Below are 18,189 nucleotides of genomic sequence, written 5' to 3' on the forward strand. Positions count from 1 at the left end.
AACGAATAAACGAGCCGTTTTTCCATTTCTCGTTATTGCATTCCAAATAGGAGATGAAATGATCAAATCAGCCACAAGGTGGCGCTATATTTACACAAATGACCCCATTCAGAAGTTTACATAGCCTTGAATATGAATACTGGTTACCTGTCTGAATGTTTAGTGATGGTTGTTCATGAGCCTCTTGTTCTGATCATGTCCACTGTTCTCCAGAAAAATCCTGCACATTTGAGCTTATCCCAGCAGTGACTATGATTCTGAGATCCAGCTGTTCAAGCTGAGAACGAACGAGGGACGAAAGCACATCTATTATAAAGCTGCAAACATTCTGTGATGCTGCAGAAGGAAGCACGAGGCATTGAGAGCCGGGGGTGAAAACTTTTGAACCGCTCAAGGACTCATGCACAACTATCACAAAATACGAAACCAGTCATTGATCATCATGGTAACGACACACAGTATTAAGAAGGATCCCTCTGATTCAGTAAAGGGGGTGTAAACTTATGACCAGCTGTATTCATATTCCACCCCACAATCACAAGCAACACAGAAATTATATTTTCTATAATTTTGTTTTTATATTTTGCGTTGTGACATTAGTATTGTCCTAAAACACAATCGGTTCAAATTCTCATTACAGTAGCATGACAAAAACAATGATCTATTATTTAGTATTTATACAACACAATAGTATTTTATACTGTTTTGTGTATTATTTGTAGTATTTATACATTAATGAGACTAATGAGAATTATAGATGTTCAAATGTGCAGCAAATCTGAAACCTGGCTTCCGTTTCGTCATGCTAAATATGATTGATTTGTTTTTGTCTTTTGATTTTGGGGTGAAACTTGTTTTCTCTGCACACATGAATGAACATTTGGCTGGTTCAAGCACAAGAGCGATGCTTCTATATGAGAATCACATGACCTTTAGCAGGACTAGCACTTTGATGTGTCCCAACTTCCTGTTTCAATAGGAAATACGTCACCACAGGAAAGAAGCTGTGGGCAGCTATGAAAACGAACGAGAAACCACACACAGTCACTCACACACTCTCTCTCTCTCTCACACACACACACACATACACACACACACACACACATACACACACTCTCTCTCTCTCACACACACACACACACACACTCTCTCTCTCTCTCTCTCTCTCTCTCACACACACACACATACACACACACACACACACATACACACACTCTCTCTCTCTCACACACACACACACACACACTCTCTCTCTCTCTCTCTCTCTCTCTCACACACACACACATACACACACACACACACACATACACACACTCTCTCTCTCTCACACACACACACACACACACTCTCTCTCTCTCTCTCTCTCTCTCTCACACACACACACATACACACACACACACACACATACACACACTCTCTCTCTCTCACACACACACACACACACACTCTCTCTCTCTCTCTCTCTCTCTCTCACACACACACACATACACACACACACACACACATACACACACTCTCTCTCTCTCACACACACACACACACACACTCTCTCTCTCTCTCTCTCTCTCTCTCACACACACACACATACACACACACACACACACATACACACACTCTCTCTCTCTCACACACACACACACACACACTCTCTCTCTCTCTCTCTCTCTCTCTCACACACACACACATACACACACACACACACACATACACACACTCTCTCTCTCTCACACACACACACACACACACTCTCTCTCTCTCTCTCTCTCTCTCTCACACACACACACATACACACACACACACACACATACACACACTCTCTCTCTCTCACACACACACACACACACACTCTCTCTCTCTCTCTCTCTCTCTCTCACACACACACACATACACACACACACACACACATACACACACTCTCTCTCTCTCACACACACACACACACACACTCTCTCTCTCTCTCTCTCTCTCTCTCACACACACACACATACACACACACACACACACATACACACACTCTCTCTCTCTCACACACACACACACACACACTCTCTCTCTCTCTCTCTCTCTCTCTCACACACACACACATACACACACACACACACACATACACACACTCTCTCTCTCTCACACACACACACACACACACTCTCTCTCTCTCTCTCTCTCTCTCTCACACACACACACATACACACACACACACACACATACACACACTCTCTCTCTCTCACACACACACACACACACACTCTCTCTCTCTCTCTCTCTCTCTCTCACACACACACACATACACACACACACACACACATACACACACTCTCTCTCTCTCACACACACACACACACACACTCTCTCTCTCTCTCTCTCTCTCTCTCACACACACACACATACACACACACACACACACATACACACACTCTCTCTCTCTCACACACACACACACACACACTCTCTCTCTCTCTCTCTCTCTCTCTCACACACACACACATACACACACACACACACACATACACACACTCTCTCTCTCTCACACACACACACACACACACTCTCTCTCTCTCTCTCTCTCTCTCTCACACACACACACATACACACACACACACACACACACACACTCTCTCTCTCTCTCTCTCTCTCTCTCACACACACACACACACACTCAGACACACATACTCAGACACACACACACACACACACACACACTCACGCACTGATGTCTTATACTGTGACAAACCTCTGAGATGCTTTAAAAAGCAACAGGAAGTTCCCAGAACAGTACAGATTTCCTCAGAACCAGTTTTGACACCGCAAAGGCTCATGGGAAACCACTGCATGGAGCTAATCTGAGCGACAGAGACGAGTCGTACCTCTGGACGGACGCTGATGATGATGACGGTCGGTCCAGTAGAGTTTACGGTCCTCCTCAGGGTATCAAGGTCAAAGGTCAAGCTTTGATTGGCACTGCCACCTTTAAACCAGACAGCAGGAGAGGTCATATCAAAGACACTACCCAGAACGCACTGCAGCTGACGGCTTTGGTTCTCCGCTAGTCTTCCACACAACAAAGGCCTCACGCATTGCGAGACAGAACAGTTAGCATGTTCAGAGAAATTCTATTGCGATTCTATTTTCTATCTTTTGATGCGATGAAATTAAGCCAGTCGAAATCCTTCTGCTGTTTGTGAACGAGCTATAACCCAGCTCCAGTGTGCTGAAGCACAGACCCAATCACTTTAAGAGTCCTTTAATACACTTTTCAAAGATAAAGGGTTCTTGCTTATTTCTAAGCGTACATCCTTTTTTGTTTTTATTTTATTTTTAAATTGTATTATTTTGTATTTTAATTGGAATGTTAATATTTCACCCTCATTTCCGTTCATAAATCTATTTTACACAAGATACAAAAAAATAGACATTCAGGACCTTCAGGACAAAAAATATCCGACTGAAACCCAATAAAAATAATAAGATTTAATCCCAGCGCCATTTAAGCATCAAATCATGCATTCGTTGCTAATAAGCTTTCATTCTGTTGATTTTTTAAATCTGGCACTGCACAAAAAATAACAATGCATCAAAATGAATGTTGTTGCCGATCATTGACAAATCTAAGAGTGCAATAATCCAAAATCAATTCTGCTTAGCATTTATTATATGGAAAATAATTGTTTTTTTCATTAAAAACAACATTGGAATTATGTAAACAAACATTAGAAAGGTTAAAATCCTGAAAATGAATGCATTTTTGGTAGTGATCAGGAGCAATGTTGGTAAAAAAAAAAGAAAATCGTCAGTGAAAACGGAAAAAATATATTAATATATATAATATTTTTATGAGCATTTTTAGACACAGACATTTTTGTCCTTCCAAGGACCTCTGTGTAACTTTTTTAAATGAACTATATTAGCTTCCACACCAGCGATATCGTCCGTCTGTCGTTATCGTCACAGCTGTGGACTTCACTGTTCTCAGAGTTAGAGCGATTATTTAAACTGTTTGGTTATAATCGTTGTTCTTGTTGTGAAAGAAGAGAAATTCAGCCCAAAAATACACGTCTGGAAACCAAATACCATTGAACTCCATAAATCAAAATGAGTCATATTTACACACACACACACACACACACACACACACACACACACACACACGCGCTCTCTCCAAGATTATTTAAACTGTTTGGTTATAATCGTTGTTCTTGTTGTGAAAGAAGAGAAATTCAGCCCAAAAATACACGTCTGGAAACCAAATACCATTGAACTCCATAAATCAAAATGAGTCATATTTACACACACACACACACACACACACACACACACACACACACACACGTGCTCCCTCTCAACATAATGTTCTCCTCGGTGATTGGCTGTGGTCAGAAGCACGCTCCAGCTGCAGGATTCTCCTCCTGCTGGTCACACGCAGAGCGGCACGACCTCTGACCCCTGAGCAAGCACCTGACTGAGACGAGCGCGGAGGCTTCGCTGCGGCTCGGACTGAAGCGTGACGAGGTCCAGTCGTGGCTTTGCGTGTCGTCCTCGGTCCAGTCCCGCAGGTCAGCGATGATGTCAGGGGCCGGTTCTGCGTCCTGATTGGCTGGTGCCTCTGATTCAGTCGGGCAGGTGTGGAGCGCTTTGGCTGCAGGTCTCAGAGACATCAGCAGCGGCCCTACAGTGAAGAAACATATGATCCAAGTCTTCTGGAGAGGCCAGACTGCTTTACATGATGAATAGATTTAAATCAGGGTTTTATAACATTTCTGTTTGTACTTTGGAATGAGTGAGTAAATGATGACAGAACGAACTTAACCACGTTTCATGGGCAGGTACTCTGTCTGTGTCCATCACACAAAATCTCATAGTTTATCACCACACAAAAAATCAGAACGCACGAGCTTGTGTATCTGGTGATGCTGAAACACGGTAGAATGTGAGAAAATAGTGAAATTACAAGCGGAAATCGAATGCTTTGAAGACACAAATGGGTGTAAATAATGTGCTTTTAGTCTTAAAATAAAGATAACTTTGGCTGCAGTGCATTCAGCATGCTGCTGTTTTTCTAAATAAGACCAAATAATCCACACATAATCAATAATCAACAGACTGTAGAAATGAACCAGATATCCTCCTCTAATTTTATGCTGATGAAGAATTCTGCCATATAAAACTTCATGTATTTGCCCAAATTAGATCGAGGGTCAATGAGAACCGCTCAAACGCAAAGTCTTTGTATTTATCGTTGAAAACATCACAGAAGTGTAACAAGGACGAAGGTCAATGTCGTAGAGAACGACAGCTTGTGTTTTTCGAGATTGCATGCTGATTTTAGGAACCAAACAAACAGAACTGTATTATCTGGCTCTCTGGATGCTTAGTATCCAAATGACATGTGCCGTAACAACACGTTTTTACTATAAGTAAGGGAATTTGCCAAAAAAAGGAGGTTTGTATCTGACAGATCAGTAAAGTTTCACGGACAGAAAGAAGGCTTCTGAGCACAGCGATTTGATTGGCTGTTTGGGCTCTCAGTCATTTATCTGAGTCCAGTTTGACTCACCTTTATTCTGTCCCATCAGCCACTCGTCTGCGGTCATGGCCGGCTCATTGGCTGCGGTCAGGGGGTAAGTTACCACATCCCACAGGACAAACTGTCTCTGGTTCCAGCAGGAGCTTCCTGTGGACACCAGCATCTTCAGATCCCACAGGAACAAGATCCTGGACACTTTATGAGAGCGACAGCGAGACTCCTGCGCACAGATGAAGCTCAGGCCTTTATCATTAGAGTTCATAACCACACACACACACACACACACACCTGCAGGACCCGCCCAGTCCGTGGCTCGATGATTCGGATCTTCTTGTCTTTGCAGGCCGTGGCCAACAGACTTCCATCCGCATTAAAACTCAAACACAGCACCAGCTCAGAGTGTGTGTTTATCACACACACCGGCACCTCAGCCGAGTTCAGACGCCACACCAGCACCTACAACACACACACACACACACACACACTGATGATTTCACGCGCTCTACACAAACAAGCGTGTCAGAAACATGATCCATATCCACCGCATCAGTGCATCTGTCTGCCCGCTGAATCCTGCATTCTCACAACGGCTTATTCTCCGGCTAACACTAAAACTGAGTTTTTTATACTGTTGTTTTTCAGGGTTGATTCAGGCTGTTTTTCAGTCCTGCGGGTTAAAACTAAATCCCCTGCACCCCTGGAACACGATTGGACTTGTTTGAGTAGCAGTTGGGCTGTCTGGCACAACAGACATTATGACTTTCTGTGTAGTGTGAAAAGCACAATATAGATACATTTGACTTGACTTGGTATGTCGCAAAGCATTGTGGGATTGCCTTCAGCATAAAGAGTGAGTGCAGCGCTTTGAATCTGGCCAAAACAAGCTATCATAGAGTAAGGAGTGCAGAGCAGTCTACATAGTCGACTCACTAGGGAACAGAGCTGCCGTGTGTGTGTGTGTGTCTGTGTGTGTGTGTGTGTGTCTGTGTGTGTATATATATATATATATATATATATATGTTAGCATAACCCCGCCCATGTGCACAGGAACCGGTTAGATTTTCTCAGGCTCCAGTAAGTTACATAAATGCAAATAAAACTAACTGACCATTTGCATAACTATAAATGAGTCAAGCTTGCAAACCAAATATTACTGGTACTCAGAATAATATAGAGTCATCTACACGACTGATTTTAAGAAATTAAAAGCATTTTCACATTTGACTCATTATTCTGGTGAACCGTGTTATCCAATGCAGTGTCGACAGTTTGTCTACAAGAACACGAAACTTTTAAAGAGGTCATATGATGCGATTTCAAGTTTTCCTTTCTCTTTACTTTCATGAATCATTTGAATCACAAGCGAGTGTGAACGGATCATCAGGAGAGTGTGCCTAATGTGAGCGAGGCTGTGAAGGACTCAGCCGTTACCTCCATCCAGCACGTCTTCATGACGCTGTAGATGTGCGGAGCCGCTTTCTGGGGCCGGTAGAGCCGGTGTCCCTGAGTGACCATCATCACCACCTCGTGGTTCTGATTGTGTTCGAACGGCATCTTCCCCTCCGTGAACACCTCCCACATCAGCACACCTGAGGAGCACAGCACCATCATCATCATCTTCATCATCATCGGTGCGCTCATTCAGCGTCACAAGCTGATCTACACACCGAACGACCAGACGTCAGATTTGCTGCTGTATTTGCAGAAGTTGAAGACTTCCGGCGCGGACCACTTGACGGGGAACTTGGCTCCGGAGGAACTCCAGTACTGATCGTCCAGAACGTACCTGCAGGACAACACAGACGCTGCTGTTTTGAGCTGTTCTGATCCTAATGAGGCCCTACCGTTTATTTGAATAGTTCTTTCAACCCGATTCTCAGTGGAAAACAAGTATGACAGACGCGAGTTATAAAGCAGACGTTCAGATACCTGGTCATCCCGAAGTCTGAGACCTTCACCACCAGCGAGCTGTTGACCAGGCAGTTTCTGGCCGCCTGAGAAACACCAGAGCAGCGGAAATCATCCAAGAGCAGCAAATCAGCATATTAGAATGATTTCTGAAGATCATGTGACACTGAAGACTGGAGTAATGATGCTGAAAATACAGCTTGATCACAGAAATAAGTTACATACTAACAGATATTCACATAGAAAACAGCTGTTTTAAATAGACACTGACAGCTTCGTTTGGTTTAGTGTGTGTGTGAGAGTGAGTGTGTGTGTGTGAGAGTGAGTCTGTGTGTGTGTGTGAGTGAGTGTGTGTGTGTGTGTGTGTGTGTATATATAAGTGTGTGTGTGTGTGAGAGAGAGTGAGTCTGTGTGTGTGTGAGTGAGTGAATGAGTTTGTGTGTGTGTGTGTGTGTGTGAGTGAGTGTGTGTGTGAGTGAGTGAGTGTGTGTGTGTGTGAGTGAGTGAGTGTGTGTGTGCGCGTGTGTGTGTGTGTGTGTGTGTGTGTGTGTTTTCTGACCAGGTCTCTGTGGATGAAGCCGTTCTGCTCCAGATGCTGCATGCCCTGGCTGACGTCGTGGCAAATTCCCAGCAGGTCCTGTGATCCCAGTGTTCCTCTGCGCTGACGCAGGTAGTTGAGCAGGCAGCCCAGCTCCATGAACTCCGTCACCAGGTAAATGGGCTTCTGCTGCGTGCAAACACCGTACAGCTGCACCAGGTTACGGTGAGACAGGTTCCTGAGAGCACAGCACAGATGTGAGGAACATCTGCTGACATCTGACCTACGTGTGTGTGTGTGTGTGTGTGTGTGTGTGTGTGTGTGAGATGCCTACATCATGATCTTGGCTTCCTCTATGAAATCATCTTCACTCATGGCTCCTTGCCTGATGGTTTTAATGGCCACTTTATGCTGCGCTCTCCATTTGCCCAGCCGCACCACTCCAAACTGACCACTGCCCAGCTCCTTCATGAAGGTCAGCTCCGATGGGTTGATCTCCCATTTATCTGCGCACACACACACACACACACACACACGGTTTCTTCACTCGTCACACCATCATCATGCTCACAAACGGCTTTGACAGCCAAACCCCTTTCCCTGAAACGTCAAGCTTCAATAATTTATCAACACACTGACATGTTTACGGTTCTCTGATGTCAGTTAATGATCATAAATATTATTTTAGGTCCTGAAATAAATAGTCACACTTGTACTGTTCATGGTGAAAAATGACCGAGTGGAAACAGATTTCACCTGGTGGAAACGTTTGGTACGGCAGCCAAACAAAGTCTGACTGAAAGCTCATTTTTTTCCGATATCAACTTCAAATTTGGAACACAACTCGTTTAGATTTATGGCTTTGATTTTCTGACAATTTTAGAGTAGAACATGTTTTGAAAAAACTTTTAACAGGTAATAATTGGATCATAACTATTCCATAAATATAATTTAGTATCATAAAATGCCCTAAAAATAGAGAATAATAAATAAAAAACATTATCAAATTAAAATATAGCACAATCATTTAATTGAAATTACGGTACTTAATTTTTTTTTTGCCATGTGAGCAGCACCATAGGATTTTTTGGGCGGGGCTTAAATCACGTCTTGATGACGCACTGGAGCCTCTGAGCACGGCCCCGCCCCTAACATGCTAATAACTCGAGCGCATAAGCATCAGTGCTTCACCCGCTCCATCGCCAGTTACTGTCATTACCGTTACTTACTACAGCCTACAGTTTGCTAGCTAGCTATGCCTTCGCCACGTAACCACATAATTTACAAAACAGCTCGGTCTCCTTATTGAAATGTGACAGTTGAGAGAGGCGGCAGCTTTCCCGCGAGTGGGCGTGGTTTCAGTGCTGACAGAGGACACGCCCCCAGCATTTGAGAGCAGAGAATACTGCTTACCTTTTCAAGATTTTGATACCTTATTTTATTTATTTGGCGTTTTGAATCACTCAAATTTGGCTGGGTGTGACAAACTCAGAACACACATGTAATATTGCTGTACATGGACTTTAAGAGCGATAAAAGAGGCAATAAAAGAAGATTTTTTTTCTTTTTCAATTAAATGATTTTAATTTACTACTTTTATGATTTAATATGATTAGCTTTCCATAAACTCTGGGAAACTCAGTGTCAGTGTGTGTTCAGTGTGTTAAAGCTGGAATACACACCATGACGTTTGACCTGTACAGATTGGTTTGTCGGATCTGACACATTTCTCAGGAAATCGTCGGAGTGTGATGTCTATATTGTGAAATGTGAGTGAAACGCATCATCAAAAAAAGAAGAAAAAATGTAGGGCGGGTCTTGATTGTGTGCATCAGTTGCTGATTGGATGTTGAGATGTGGGCGTGGCACTCAGAAATGGAGGCGGATCTGAACGTGACTGATTATTTTATCTTCAGACTGAGATTCCATCCAGTCAGAGCAGATCAAACATGTCTGATATTTTGAGCTGACATATATTGTGTGATGTTCAGTTTCTCTCTGTAATCATGTTCAAAGTCCATAAGAGTGTGTTTTAAGATTGATGTTGATGATGTGTATTCCAGCGTGTAGTGTGTGACTGTGTTACCGTAGCTGAATCCTGCTGTTTTAGGAGCTTCTCTCGTCTGATCGCCGACAGGATGACGGAGCCTGGAAACAAGACCTACACACACACACACACTATTACACATTTACACAAAAACATGTCTGCTTTGCTGTAACTGTAGGCAGTGTGTGTGTTGTACCTGCGGCGTTGTGTTTGTGGTACTCTATAAGTTCAGGAATGCTGTTGAAGATGTATTTCTCTGCCAGGTAAAACTGTTTTGGTGAGCCGTTTGTTTCTTTAATCTGGTAATGTCTGACTGTAGCTGCTCCGTCCCTGAAAACCAGTACATTTAACACACACCATCAGCACCACATCATGTGTGTGTGTGTGTGTGAGAGAGAGAGAGAGAGAGAGAGAGAGAGAGAGAGAGAGAGAGAGAGAGAGAGAGAGAGAGAGAGAGAGAGAGAGAGAGAGAGAGAGAGAGAGAGAGAGAGAGAGAGAGAGAGAGAGAGAGAGAGAGAGAGAGAGAGAGAGAGAGAGAGAGAGAGAGAGAGAGAGAGAGAGAGAGAGAGAGAGAGAGAGAGAGAGAGAGAGAGAGAGAGAGAGAGAGAGAGAGAGAGAGAGAGAGAGAGAGAGAGAGAGAGAGAGAGAGAGAGAGAGAGAGAGAGAGAGAGAGAGAGAGAGAGAGAGAGAGAGAGAGAGAGAGAGAGAGAGAGAGAGAGAGAGAGAGAGAGAGAGAGAGAGAGAGAGAGAGAGAGAGAGAGTGTGTGTGTGTGAGAGAGTGCGTGTGTGTGTGAGAGAGAGTGCGTGTGTGAGAGAGAGTGTGCGTGTGTGTGAGAGAGAGTGCGTGTGTGTGTGAGAGAGAGTGTGCGTGTGTGAGAGAGAGTGTGCGTGTGTGAGAGAGAGAGAGAGAGTGTGCGTGTGTGTGTGAGAGAGAGTGCGTGTGTGAGAGAGAGTGCGTGTGTGAGAGAGAGTGCGTGTGTGAGAGAGAGTGCGTGTGTGAGAGAGAGTGCGTGTGTGAGAGAGAGTGCGTGTGTGAGAGAGAGTGCGTGTGTGAGAGAGAGTGCGTGTGTGAGAGAGAGTGCGTGTGTGAGAGAGAGTGCGTGTGTGAGAGAGAGTGCGTGTGTGAGAGAGAGTGCGTGTGTGAGAGAGAGTGCGTGTGTGAGAGAGAGTGCGTGTGTGTGTGAGAGAGAGTGTGTGTGTGTGTGTGAGAGAGAGAGAGAGAGTGTGTGTGGCTGTTGTTCATCTATTTTTATCCTCTAAAGCAGCATTTTGAGCCTAAGGCAGCAGCACGTCACAGAAATGCAGTCAACTGGAAGGAAAAGCAGAAGCACAGAAGAATCAGACATCTACAGTCTCACAGGCGTTACGAACAATAAATACTGCTTGAAGAACGAGAAGACACTGGTTTAGTGTGTGGCAGCTCGATGATTTCAGATCGATCACGTCTGCCTTCTGGACATCGATTGACTTTACCAACATGAATAATTTTATTGTAAATAATAAAATATTCTGTATAAAATAATGCAGAATAAGACTAACTTATCTCCTGCTCTCTTTAATATTGTTACACGTCTGCCTAGATAAAATCACACTAGAACTGTATGTCAGTGTGCTACAGGGATTCTGCTGAGACGAGCATTTCTAGGACTGCAGTGCCAACTAGTGAATCCCGGCTGGATCTGCAGCGCTCTTCACTACAGAGAACATTACAGATGATCAGCTTCATCCTTGTGATCAACTGCAGAACCAGTCAACATGGTTTGTGAATCAATTCAGCTAATCATGAACTTTCTGTCAGGTTTCTCTCATCACTCTGAGATGAACAGGAGGCTGAAATACATCATTTCACAAATGTGGAGAAATAAAATAGTTCTCCAACAAAATGCAAAACGTGTCTCCATACAGGACTGTAAATATGACCACTGGATACATTCCCCTAATGATGAATAATAATAATAAATTAATACCATGATTGAGTTCATCTGAGCAGCACATTTACTACAGTTCCACACACAAACACACTCACTCACACTCACACACACTCTCACACACACACACAAACTCACTCACTCACACTCACACAAACACACTCGCTCACACTCTCTCACACACACACACACACTCTCACACACACACTCACACTCACACACTCACTCACACACACTCACACTCACACACTCACTCACACACACTCACACTCACACACTCACTCACACACACTCACACTCACACACTCACTCACACACACTCACACTCACACACTCACTCACACACACTCACACTCACACACTCACTCACACACACTCACACTCACACACTCACTCACACACACTCACACTCACACACTCACTCACACACACTCACACTCACACACTCACTCACACACACTCACACTCACACACTCACTCACACACACTCACACACACACACAAACTCACTCACTCACACTCACACTCACACACACACTCACACTCACACAAACACACGCACACTCACACGCACACTCACACACACACACACACACACTCTCACACTCTCATAGCATGGTTAGCATGCTACTGGTATTTTGCTAGCATGATTAGCAAGTGACTAGCATGTCGCTAGCATGTTTCTAACATGATTAACATGTTACTAGCATGTTTCTAGCATGCTTAGCATGCTACTAGCATGTTTTTGCTAGCATGATTAGCAAGTAGCTAGAATGTTGCTAGCATGATTAGCAATTTACTATCGTGTTGCTAGCATGTTTCTAGCATGATTAGCATTTTACTAGCATGTTGTTAGTATGTTTCTAGCATGATTAGCAATTTACTAGCATGTCACTAGCATGATTAGCAAGTTACTATCATGTTGCTAGCTTGTTTCTAGCATGATTAGCATTTTACTAGCATGTTGTTAGTATGTTTCTAGCATGATTAGCATGTCGCTAGGATAGATAGTCAGATGATAGATAGATAGATAGATAGAAATAGTCAGATGATAGATAGATAGAAATAGTCAGATGATAGATAGATAGAAATAGTCAGATGATAGATAGATAGAAATAGTCAGATGATAGATAGATAGAAATAGTCAGATGATAAATAGATAGATAGATAGATAGATAGATAGAAAGTCAGATATAGATAGATAGATAGATAGATAGATGGAGTCTAATGGGCTTCAGTTTGTTTACATTTGTCCTGGTGGGCTACTTTCAATAATGTCATGAAGTCCAAACAGCTGATAAAAACATCACAATAATCCACAAGTAATCCACAGCACTCCAGTCCATCAGTTAACATCTGGAGAAGACAAAAGCTGAAACTAATCCAGCATTAAGACGTTTTTAACTCAAATACGAGTCCATAATCCATAATAACTCTTCCTCCAGTGAAAAAGTGTTCTGGTCTGAATCAGGAGAGAAATCAAGATCAAGCACCGTTTACAAGCCAAAACAGCTCTAAACAAATATGAGGCTGGATTGTGATGTGAGAGACAACAGGAGATGGACTGTTTCACTGCAGGAAGCGTTATTATGGATTATGGAGTCATATTTTAACCGGAAGCAAAGGTTTGAAGTAAAAAAATGTCTTAATGATAGATTTGTTTTTTACAAACACACAGCTTTTGTGACCAGAACACTTTTTCACTGGAGGAAGAGCTATTATGATTATGGACTCAAGGTGTGCTATTTGATAGCAATCTTTCATTAGAAAGCCATGTTTCTAGCATTTATAAATCTGCATTTTTCCATCTCAAAAATATATCTAAATTACGACCTATTCTCTCAATGTGTGAATGCAGTGATGCACAGACAGAAGCTCACCGTGCTGCTCTCGTCTCCAGGAACAGGAGGAAGAGGTTTGCGTGAAACTGTGAGGATGAGAAATAATCATTTCTGTGATTGACTGAGGGCTGTTTAACGTGTTAAAACATCAACTTCCTGAAGCAACACTAAGGTTTGTTAGCCACTTCCTGTGGTTAGCGCTAAACCTTCTCACTGGTCACGTTAAATGATTGGAGAAATCCTGCATATGACACTAGAGAGAAGATCCACTTATGACATTCTGATTTTTTTTAAAAAGTAAAAATGAAACACATACATGGATGAATCGTTCACATTAAGATCATTAACATGCATTTAGAAATTAATTTTGTTGGGTTTTTGTCATTTTAGGTTTGTTTTTGTTATATTTTTATATGTAAATATTTGTAGTTTTATATTTATATAGTATTTCATTTCAGTTTTAATGTTTAGTCATTTTTGCACATCAGGTTAAACTAAATTAAAACGAGTAATGTTGCCTTGGCAACTGGCTGAATTATATATATATATATATATATATATTTTTCAACATATTATTTGTTATTAAAATATGAAGTATTTATGTTGATTCTGCATTCATTTAGCGATCCAGTGTGAAGTGTGCTGAATTGGTTCATATCGCAGGACTCTTACTGTCTCCGAACAGATTATATCCCTCGCAGCCCGGGGCGAGTTTATCCACCTGCCCGCAGCACAGCCACTCGCCCTCCTGCCAGAACTGAGGGTGGAACTTAGCTGCGATCTGAACGTTATTCCTGATCTCTGCAGAACAAAACACACCAGAAACACATCAGACCCGACCCCAACCCACACACACACCGGAGGACCAGCCATTCAGAGATATACTGATTAAACTCGCTTCAAAACCCAGTGAGGCATCTTGCAGAAAACACTCCGCATCACCAAACAAGGTAATATTAGGCCCTTTTAGCAAATGAGCTGAATTGTTGTGTGTTATATGTCGGGTGTAGATGTGGGCCATTATGAGCATGTATGTAATGTATGTCAGTAAGCTCTCACATTTACATGACAGTTTCTACACTCCAAACCACTGAAACTACTGAAGAAATAGTCTCACTTCCACAGAGAAGTCCTGACACACTGTTGAAGAGTGAAGAGCCACAGAGTCGTAATATACAGTATATGCATCCAAACCACTATCAATAAAAACTATACAGATTTTTAAAAAACTAAATAAGAATGAAGATTTTTCAGATGATGTATATATTTATCAGCTTTAATGCACTTATTAAAACAACTAAAGCAGTCAAATGTCAAACGTTTTGAGAATGTGTTATTTTACAATATGCGAAAGAGTGGAGAAAGCAGAAATCAGTGCGAGTCGTTGTGTGAAACAGTTCATGCACGTGAGCTGAGAACTGAACAAAGGGTTGTAATCTTGATCAGATTCAGACAGGAATCGTGTGTTTGTGGTGCTTTTCTGCTGATTAAATGAAATCGCAAGACTTCTTCGCCACACAAATGCTTGTCGAAAGCAAAAGTGCTACAAAATGCATCGTATTTAGTGAGAAAGTGTGACTTGAAAGAGCAAAACATGCATTTTTTTTTTTTTTTTGAATCAGCACACCAAATTAGTAAGAAACAAGTATTGGTTGCAGGGTCACGTGATCAGCCAGAAAACAGAAGTTAAATGAAATGTGTCCCTGCAGCACAAAAGCAGTGTTAAGTCGCTGGGGTATATTTGTAGCAATAGCCAACAATACATTGTATGGCTCAAAATTATAGATTTTTCTTTTATGCCAAAAATCATTAGGATATTAAGTAAAGATCATGTTCCATGAAGATATTTTGTAAATTTCCTACCGTAAATATATCAAAACTTAATTTTTGATTAGTAATATGCATTGCTAAGAACTTCATTTGAACAACTTTAAAGATGATTTTCTCAATATTTAGATTTTTTTTGCACCCTCAGATTCCAGATTTTCAAATAGTTGTATCTCAGCCAAATATTGTCCTATCCTAACAAACCATACATCAATGGAAAGCTATTTATTCAGCTTCCAGCTGATGTATAAATCTCAATTTCACAAAATTGACCCTTATGACTGGTTTAGTGCTCCAGGGTCACATATGTGTATCATGAGAATCTCACTGACCTTCCTTGAGGTTCTGGACCCAAACGCTTCGACTCTCATTACTGGGAGCAAAAATATACAGCATGATGGAATCATGAACAACCTGGAGATAGAGAGAGATAGACAACGAGATCCGGTTCAGTCCCGCACGATTCCTGATGGGGTTTTCATTGTAAACGAGCAAGTACATACTACGTCTGACCTGGAAGGGATATTTGTTCTGGCAGGGGATGATGGTGGTGCTGCTCTTCACGATCTCCACACACCTGATCCTCTGCAGATCCACCGAACCCTTCCTGAACCTCTTCTGTAAAACACGCAGGAACACGTGAACACGCTGCTGAGCGCTGCTGATGCGTGTGGTCTCCAGCTGCGTTCGCTCACCTCGGCTCGGAGCTCATAGTACGTCAGCTTGCTCTTGGTCAGCACAAACACTCTCTCCTTATAGTTGAGCGGAGACGTCCGTTTCTTCTGCTGAGAACGTTTGATCAGCGTTTCTTCAAGAATGGGTGTCAGACTCATCTCTGAACGCCCAGAACTGCCATGGGCCTTAGAAAGAGACGCACAGAATCACGGCTGAGATCTTCTGTACCGCTTGATAATGCATTATTACCTCACTGATTGAGTCCAGATCCTTCTTTAACAACCCAAAGCCTAAAAGTGTCAGCTGGACAGCTTAAACTAGCAACAATGAGATCTTACTCACCCTCGAGCCATCCGAGGTGTGTATGGCTTTCTTCTTTCAGACGAACACAATCGGAGTTATGTTAGAAAGCGTCCTGGCTCTTCCGAGCTTTATAATGGCAGTGAATGGGTGTTGAGATTCAATAGTCAAATAAACTGCACACATCCATCATAAAAAGTGTCCCATGGCTTGAGGGTGAGTAAATCATGGGCTAACTTTCATTTTTGGGTGAACTATCCTTTTGTACTTATTGTGAAGAGCGGTTCAAACACAGCCAGCTGCTGTTCACTCTGACTTCTAAAACACTTCTAATGAGGCTTTATATTTCAGGCTGATTATCTCTGGCTTATTAGATCCTGCTTGGAAGTTTGCGAGGCCCTCTAGTGGAGACTGCCACTGGTCATAAGACACTGTTGATTTTTATTATGTGTTATGCTTGTATTACATCCCAGATAGCACAGGTACGTCTGGTACAGATCTCTTCATCTGCTGTGTACAAACATCTGATAGAAGTCTTTCTCTTTTTAATTGTAGAAACCTCCTTTGCGTGATTACCTCTATGTATATTAGTATTGCAAAACGAACTTTTTATTTTTATTTTGCTTGGTTTAACCACAGCGACCATCTTTGAGTCACACATGTTGGCTGTAAAGATGCAAACCTCAGGATGGTCTCTAGAGCACATGGACATATAGAGACCTTTCACACATTACACTTTGAACTTCAGTCCAAATGTCAGGATCAAACACTCAAAAGTTCACTCTTAGGGTCATAATTGAGTAGAGCTCAACTCTCAGTCCTAACCCTTCAAAAACACCTGTGATGAGTTCATGACTAAATGTAATGATTATATTCATATAAACAGATTTTATTACAGAGCACTGACTTCACTTCAATATAACATCAGCATTAAACAAATAAATCACACATTATGACATGATTTCGTCGACAGCAGTAACATGACTAACCTTCAGGTTTAATATGAATAAACATAAATCACGAGCTTCGTCTGTTTGTTTTTGTCTGATTGTTGAACAGAAACTCAAATAACCGCAGATAAACTCAGTTCACACATATCTGAACTTTCACTTTTACATTCAAACTCCAGCAGAGATCGAGAAATAAATGTTTAATTTGACGCTCGAGATCTTTACGATCAGCAATAAACATAAAAAGATTTCTTACCTCCGCGTGCAGTTTTTCCGCGTCTAGACGTGGGTGTGTGTGTGTGTGTGAGAGGGTGTGTGTGTGTGTGTGTGTGTGATCATCAGGAAACATGAATCAAGGAAGTCCAGAGATTCGCGCGTGTCTGTTTTTATTCATTTTAATGTTTATATGTGGCGCCCATGAAAACTGATTCTTCACCGTTTTGTTGTTTTTGAACACCGTAGTTTAATAGTTAATCTGACAGCTGATGTAGGGTTAATGTGACAGTTCCTGGTCGCTCGTGCCTGTGTGTGTGTGTGTGTGTGTGTTTCCCCTTTGTCGTTACATGTGGAGGTTGTGCAGGCGTTTGTACAGTAATCTCTTGCTGTAATCCCAATGTGCCTGTTTATATTATGTTCTTAAAGTACGCACTCATT

At 42.2% G+C, this 18,189-nt stretch overlaps 2 protein-coding genes across 2 annotated transcripts; both read right to left on the reverse strand.

The window, feature by feature from the left end:
- Positions 1–4,248: 4,248 nt before the first annotated feature.
- Positions 4,249–6,865, reverse strand: LOC107750160 (coronin-2B-like). Its single transcript, XM_016565425.1, has 4 exons — positions 6,860–6,865; positions 5,810–5,977; positions 5,552–5,741; positions 4,249–4,663 (listed from the first exon to the last, which is right to left on the reverse strand). Exons 1-4 carry the CDS (start codon positions 6,863–6,865, stop codon positions 4,371–4,373), a joined length of 657 nt encoding a protein of 218 aa, XP_016420911.1. The 3' UTR covers positions 4,249–4,370.
- Positions 6,866–6,899: 34 nt separating this feature from the next.
- Positions 6,900–17,987, reverse strand: LOC107750161 (tyrosine-protein kinase Tec). The gene is given in 14 exon segments (XM_074560213.1): positions 6,900–6,994; positions 6,997–7,110; positions 7,189–7,307; positions 7,451–7,515; positions 7,989–8,205; positions 8,302–8,473; positions 10,054–10,128; positions 10,211–10,361; positions 13,823–13,869; positions 14,456–14,584; positions 15,943–16,024; positions 16,124–16,228; positions 16,306–16,470; positions 17,792–17,987. Coding segments are annotated over 14 exon segments (1,587 nt in total). The 5' UTR covers positions 17,885–17,987; the 3' UTR covers positions 6,900–6,941.
- Positions 17,988–18,189: the final 202 nt, after the last annotated feature.

The sequence above is a fragment of the Sinocyclocheilus rhinocerous genome, unplaced genomic scaffold (genome assembly GCF_001515625.1).
Source record: "Sinocyclocheilus rhinocerous isolate Xijiao unplaced genomic scaffold, SAMN03320098_v1.1 scaffold2167, whole genome shotgun sequence".
Classification (NCBI taxonomy): Eukaryota; Metazoa; Chordata; class Actinopteri; order Cypriniformes; family Cyprinidae; genus Sinocyclocheilus; species Sinocyclocheilus rhinocerous.